This window comes from Benincasa hispida, chromosome 3 (assembly GCF_027475165.1).
Source record: "Benincasa hispida cultivar pf3 chromosome 3, pf3_genome.v1.1, whole genome shotgun sequence".
NCBI lineage: Eukaryota > Viridiplantae > Streptophyta > Magnoliopsida > Cucurbitales > Cucurbitaceae > Benincasa > Benincasa hispida.
The window spans coordinates 13,639,179-13,646,267 of NC_143480.1; the positions used below are offsets into that span (position 1 = coordinate 13,639,179).

The 7,089-nt window shown below is 33.3% G+C and overlaps 2 protein-coding genes across 3 annotated transcripts; one reads left to right on the forward strand and one right to left on the reverse strand.

Moving 5' to 3' along the window:
- The first annotated feature begins 367 nt into the window (after positions 1 to 367).
- LOC120074316 (uncharacterized) lies at positions 368 to 2,567 on the forward strand. 2 transcript variants are annotated; one of them, XM_039027404.2, is made up of 3 exons: positions 368 to 1,263; positions 2,157 to 2,201; positions 2,310 to 2,567. In XM_039027404.2, exons 1-3 carry the CDS (start codon positions 456 to 458, stop codon positions 2,438 to 2,440), a joined length of 984 nt encoding a protein of 327 aa, XP_038883332.1. In that variant the 5' UTR covers positions 368 to 455; the 3' UTR covers positions 2,441 to 2,567. The 2 variants fall into 2 exon arrangements, with proteins under 2 accessions (XP_038883332.1, XP_038883333.1); XM_039027405.2 differs by having other exon boundaries at positions 2,316 to 2,567.
- A 763-nt stretch (positions 2,568 to 3,330) lies between these two features.
- LOC120073448 (putative pectate lyase 2) lies at positions 3,331 to 5,289 on the reverse strand. The gene is made up of 4 exons (XM_039026298.2): positions 4,560 to 5,289; positions 4,106 to 4,209; positions 3,848 to 3,986; positions 3,331 to 3,600 (listed from the first exon to the last, which is right to left on the reverse strand). The coding sequence occupies exons 1-4, from the start codon at positions 5,235 to 5,237 to the stop codon at positions 3,379 to 3,381; spliced, it is 1,143 nt and encodes a 380-aa protein (XP_038882226.2). The 5' UTR covers positions 5,238 to 5,289; the 3' UTR covers positions 3,331 to 3,378.
- Positions 5,290 to 7,089: the final 1,800 nt, after the last annotated feature.

The following is a 7,089-nucleotide window of genomic DNA, read 5'->3' on the forward strand; positions in this document are numbered from 1 at the left end:
AACAATACTTTCCTAAATAGTTTCTAAAAGTACAATATCCTTTTAATTTTTCCTTGTATTCCAATAAATCTTGTATATACTTTTATGAGAACTCTCCTAGAAATATGTAAGCACTACTGAGCATGAGAAAAGAAATTAATCCCAAATATTTTTCATATAAATATATAACACATTCAAAGCTCCACTCATCTCATTCTAGGTGACAAAATCATGAGAAAGATGAATTCTTAATTAAAACCTTGGATAACAAAAGAAGAATTAAGCCCAAAAAGAAAAGGGAACATCAAAGCAAGAAAGAAATTCAAAGGATATTAGAGATTGAGATTCCTTTAAGAAAAAAAAAAGAAAAGAAGAAAAAAAGATACTTGAACTTGACTCATCTCATTCTTCATCTTCAAACTTGGTAGAAAAGAAACTGATAGCACAAATCTCCCAATTCCAAAAAAAGAAAAAAAATGGCATTATTCTCAAATTCCCTCTCCCATGGCGTTCTTCTAATTATATTACAACTCCTAACATCATTCCTATGTGTGAAATCAACATGCCGAACCTCCTGTGGCAACATTCCGATCCATTACCCCTTCGGCATAGACGACGGCTGCGGCAGCCTTTATTACCGTAACCTCCTTTTCTGCACAGATTCCGACAAATTAGAGCTCCGAACACCCACCGGAACATACCCTGTTTCCGCCATTAGCTACTCCGATCCCTACATCCTAATCTCCGACCCGGACATGTGGACCTGCCAAGACGGTCAAAACTTCCGCCCGATCCGACCCTTCATCCTCGACCCGGAAACCCACCTCTCTGTTTCCTCTCTAAACGACTACCTCTTCTTCAACTGCAGCGAGGAGGACGTAATGATCGCGCCGAAGCCGGTTTTCTGCGGCCGGTTCCCGGACCGGTGCGATGCGTCGTGTGACAGTGCGAGTTATTTGTGCACGCACGTGCCGGAGTGTGCGACGGCGTTGGGGGGAAGTTCCTGCTGCTCGTATCATCCGAAGGCGATGGATTCTTTGAAGATGATGCTTAAGTACTGCGCTAGCTATACTAGCGTGTATTGGAGGAGCGTTGAAGATGGAGATAATAACGATCAAGTTGCTGAGTATGGGATTCGGATTGATTTTGATTTTCTTGTTACAACTACTTGTCTTCGTTGCCAAGATGTTTTGAAGGGCGGTGGATCGTGTGGATTTCACGTTGAAACGCTTCAGTTCTTGTGTATTTGTGATGATAACAATAATGTCACTACTTATTGTCAAGGTATTCTTCAATCTCTTTGCTTTCCCTCTTTTTGCCCCTCTATTTCTTACGTTAAATTTAATTTATAACTATTTGATTTTTGGAAACTATTTTCTTTTCTCGTCAATTCTTCATCATTTTTCATACTTGAAATTCCAAACTAAGTAGGTCTTTAAAGAGTAATATTAAAAAAAAAAAAAAAAAAAAAATCTTTTTTTAAAGAAAAATTTGTCAAATGTTACTGTCTATCATAGTGATAGACTACGTTCATCTATTCGTGTCTAATAGATAGGGACATTTTGTTATATTTCTAAATAAACTAGTTTATTTTTTTATATTTGAAAATAATCATTTTTAAAAAATATATTTTTTTTATTTTAAAAAATTATTTTAATTTCTTACAAGTCTGGATAGATAATAAAAGAAAGAAACCGATAGTGTAAAGTAACTTTATAAACTAAAATTAAAAAAAAAATTAACTAAATAGTTATCTAATTTTTTTTAAGAGTTGTTTGTAATAGGAGAGTTATTTAAAATGAGGATTAAATAAATACAAAATATGAGATTACATTTGGTTGTTGATTTGAAAATATAAGTCCTATTTAGTAACAATTTAGTTTTTAAAAATTAAACCTATAAATTCTTATTTTACATTTAAATTTATTGTTTTTGTTATCTACTTTTTATCAATATTATAAAAAATCTAATCCATTTTTATTTTAAAAAAGTAATTTTTGAAAACTTATATTATTTTTGAAATTTAGTTAAGGATTTAACTCCGATAATAAAAAAAAATGTAAATAAGGATAAGAATTCGGGAGAAATTAGACTTAATTTTAAAAAACTAGTGAAAATATAAACTACTTCTGGAGAGAAAATGATTGGATTTTAATCAACTTGCTTTTGACATGCAGATAGAAGCATGTCCAGTGTTAGTAATAAGCACCGAATAATTGCAGGTAAATTTAATTATATATTGAGTGAGGTCCTTAAACATTTATCTTAATTGTTATTAATTAGTTGTTAAGGGGGTATTGTAAAATTGGGGTTACTAATTGAATTTATAGGGACAGTGAGTGCGGTATCAGCAGCCGGGGCATTGGGAATTGCAGCAACTATCTTGTTTTTGAAGAAACTTAAGAAGGCCAAAGCACCCGTCACATGTGGGGTTCAAACTAATGAGAATAGGCTTTTTTGATTACCATATTCAAACACATCACACACTTCTTCCCTTTCACTTTCCTCTTTAATGCTTTTACAAATTTGAACTTTTTATAATTTCATTCATACGGTAGATATAAATTTTAATTTTATGTTTAATGGAATCCTAAATTTTTGATTTTCTGTTTAATATATCTTTAAAAAAATTTAAAAATCTAAAGGTGACTAAATTTGTAATTTTGAAAGTTAGGACGGAATTACACCAACCTCAAATTCTTAGACTAAATTGGTAATTTAACATAAACTTGGGTCTTTTTTTACAACCATTTAATCATACACCAATTTTTTAAAAACAAAAATTAGCATTTCTTTGACGTAATATCTTTTTAATAAAATAACCTAAATGAGAATTTGTGGTACAAGATAAATTTTAAAATGATTAAAAGACCAAATTGAAAATTATCTAAAAGATCATTGCACAACGTTTTATTTACAAAGTTTTCTAACAAATAGTGTTGTGAGGTTTCCTATGTAGCTCTTGCACCTAGAATTAATAAGAGCAATATTTAGGTGCAACCTAGATTTTAAATCCATATTCTCACTTTCTTTAAACATATAAAAAAAATATTTTTTTAAAAAAAATTTAATTGCCACATAGTAATTGTTCGATGTAGCATGGGGTTTCATTCAAGTTTTTTCCGATTAATAAATCAACTTTCAATTTTGTGTTTAAACCAATCTTAATTTCGTCACTTAAAGATATGGTGGTGTAGCTATATTATTAAATTGAGAGATCTGTTGATGTCGGTTCAATTAGATGCATAAAAAAAATTGAAGGCCTCTATTCTAACCCACAAAAAATGGTTAGTGAATATTTGAACACTGGAAACAGTCCATAAAATTGGTGGGAATTAAGAGAAAAGGAAAAAAAAGAAAAGGTGATGATATATCTGATATTGGAAGTGTATAATATAATCAACAAGGTTTGCCAAGAACACAAGTCAAAGTGCCAGCGGTTTGAGTCAAAAGAGGAGCGAAAGAGCCATGAGCAACAGGAAATGCTTGAGCTCGAGTGTAGAAAGGCGTACAAGATCCCCACCCAGTTTGGATGAAATAAGCCCCATTCATAAACACATCATTTGAAGACCTCCATTTCCAATTCTTCCATCCACCCGCATAAACCTCTCTCTTTGTAACCTACATCACATGACCACGAATTCCATCGCGTTATCGTAATCGTTACCGAAACACCAAAACTATATTAAACTTCTTTTAGTTATATCAACACAAGTTCTTCCGCCAAAAATCACTTCTTTGCATGAGAGCTAAACTTGATTTTTAGGAAAATTTAAAATAATTTTGTAAGAATTAGTTGGTAGGTAGGTTTTATTGAGGTGATTGACCATAAATTAGATATATATTTAAAGTAAAAAAATTAAATTACCTGCTTTGAGAAAGGATCATCAGGAGCCATGAAGTAGTTTCCTTGGCTGAAGATGGTTGGATCTGCACTGCCACCCATTGCGTACATTTCCCACTTGTTGTACCAATTATTCGCAACATGGGCATACCCAAATCTCACCCTGCAAATTCTTTTTATTTTTATCTAACAAATTCAAGATTTTAATTTGACGTGTGAACAAAAAACAAGAGGCTTTTTTTTCCCCCTTTTCCTTTCTAACTTTAAATTTAATTTAATTACCTGGGCATTCTTTGAACAAGCCCAGCTCCAAAACGATTGAAAGCTACCGTCACTCTCATGATTCTATCATCTGTAAATTCATCGTTGTGACCAAGAAGGATCACCTACAACAACATTAATTTATTATTAACCATTCTACTTTTTATTTAAATTTGTTGTTATAAAATCAAAATAGGGCCTTAATATTTTGTTCTTTCTTTAAGGAATTGAAAACAAAATCATTTTATCAAATAGAGATTGCCTCTTTATTTTCTGTATTTAATAGATATGATTCTCTCTACTAATACTTTGGTCTCTTGATTAGCTTAAGTAAAAATTAACGATCATTGTGATAATTATTGTTTTGTTCATTTACTGAGAGTTCTTTACCACTATAATTTAGTTAGTTTATGGTAAAAAAAATAATTAAAAAAAGGAATTAAATATGTTAGATAATTGATTTTGTGGAGCCTACTTTATCATGTTGAGAGAAGTAGTTGTTAGAGATGGTGACGGCAGTGGACGCATGGATGACGTCAATAAGTCCATCAGTGCATCGAGCCAAAGAGCAATGGTCGATCCAGATATGAGAAGAACTGAATATAGAAATAGCATCACCGTCCGATTGTTGGCGGTCCCCACAGTGAGTGACGGTGCTCCTCACGCGCCCAGGCTTGGCCGGCTTACAGTCATGGATGCTAATGCCGTGGATTATGACGTGGCTCACGTTTTGGATGGTAATACATGGGCCATTGCTAATTTCCACTTTTGCCCCTCGCCCGTCTATGGTCTTAAAGCTGTTAACCATCAATTCTCTTTTAAGTGTAATCACCATATCTCTTGCGAATACAATCCATAATGGCTGCGGTTGGATCACTCCAAAACGCAGCGTTCCGGGTTCTGGATATTCTGGGTCGTCCGATGGGTCTGTGACGACGTAGATTGACCCGAATTTGCCTCCTATGGCGTCGCTGCCGAACCCCACGGCGCAGTCGGCAAGGGCGCGGCGGTTGGCTGCCCAATTGGGGTTGCTCCGCCAGCATGCGTCAATGGGGTTGAGAGGTGGTTTGTTATAGTAGTTGTTGGGGTTGGCCGTGGAGAAAATTGTGGGTAGGAAAATTAAGAGGCACAGTAATGGGAAAGCCAAAGCCATGGCGTTGGGATTTGCTTATTGGGTGAGATTTTTGTTTGAGAAATGAGAGTGAATTATATGGAAATTGTGAGAGTTTAATTGGTGGAACACACGATATTGACCGGGGCGGGGCGTTTAAAGCCCAGATTTTGGTAGGGATTTGGTGGTGTTTTTATTTATTCCTGGTTACACTTCCACCACTTTGTTGCTTGATCTGTGACGTACTTGCACGAGATACTTAGTTGAAACGTGCTCGCACGAGATAATTTGGTTCTTCTTTTGTTTGTTTATTTAATATTAATTCAGACGGTTTGGGTAATAGTACTCGAAGACTGAGTGGAGTTGTGTGTATATATTATTGTATATACATGATTGTGTGTATGTTATTGGAACTTTGGTGAGAGCCTAGTCGTCCTCGAGTTTCTTATGAATATTCAGAATGATGCTACAAGGACCTATTTGTCTTTTTCACTTTTGGTTAACATAAAATAACTTTGTGAATTGTGAGAAAATTTGTGCACTCTTTCAATTATATTTTGATACGTTATCAAAATGAATTATTGGTTTACATTATGGACCTATATTATTCTTTGAATCGATATCTAATAAGTCGCTATATCCAACTTTAGAAAAAAATTAAATTTTATTACACATTTGAAAAACATATATAAGAAAGGAAGAACATAAAAGCAGTCTAGTGTACAACAATAGTATGGATTGAGTAATTTAAAAGAGTAATACTCGTGAAATAGTATGGATAGCTCAACTCGCATAGATTTGTGTGATTCAAATCCATCTAATCTTATTGTATTAAAAAAAATTTAGGAAAATTGAAGAAAATAGCAGAATTCAGTGGTTCATTTCAATTTATTGCAAAATCTAGAAATAATAAGATTTTTTACAAAACGTGTGCCACTCACGTGAGGTTGACTTTTATAATATCGGATTTTCCCCTAATATAGTTGGACAACAACAATATTGCATACAGTGTAATTGTTATAGCGTATATCAATTCTGAATAGAAATACAGTGTGATGGGTAAGTGTTCATTATCAATTTCCAATCAAATAGATTTTGAAGAAAAAAGTGGTGCATTTTTTCACCAAGTTTGAATTTTAAATTGCAGTTCTTTTTTTTTTTTTTCAAATTTCATTTGTATAACTAGTTTTCAAATTCATTCAAAATGAATTAATTTCAAATTTTTATATCTCCATTTAAATTTAAATTTATAGTAAATCTTCAAATTTTGCATTATCTTATTTATTTTTATCATTTTAAATTCTTATTATTAACATATTTAATTCCAACTAAGTTTTTGTACATTATTTTATAAATATTCTTATCAAACAAAGTGTATATTGAAGGAACTTTAATTTTAGAGAACCAGTGAGCGGAAGCGGATTGTTCCAAACTCCATTGTGTGAAAGAACATAAACATTTACAATCTAACAAAAACGATTATACATTAAAGACTAAATTACAACATGCTTCTTAACAAACATAAAAGGATCGAGTAAACAATACCTTTGAAGAACCCTTTCTTCACATTTTCCCTTGATCGTTCAACAACTCAGCAAACAAGCACAAATGCAACGAGAAACTGGAAAATCATCGATCACCAGCGAGAACAACTCGATCCTCGATCCTCAAACAGAATTCGACACCACCACAAGGTTACCTTGGTATTCTCGGTGTGAGAACCCAGGAGTTATGCGCTCTGTATGATTTTGGTAGAGAGATGGAGGAATTGAAGAAGTAAACGATCGAGTATGCGATGAACAATTGTATAGCAAAAAGTAGGTCTATCGTATAGACTTGATATTCGATCGTGTAGTTAAAAGCACCATCGTCTAATGAGCATGACACCCTATCG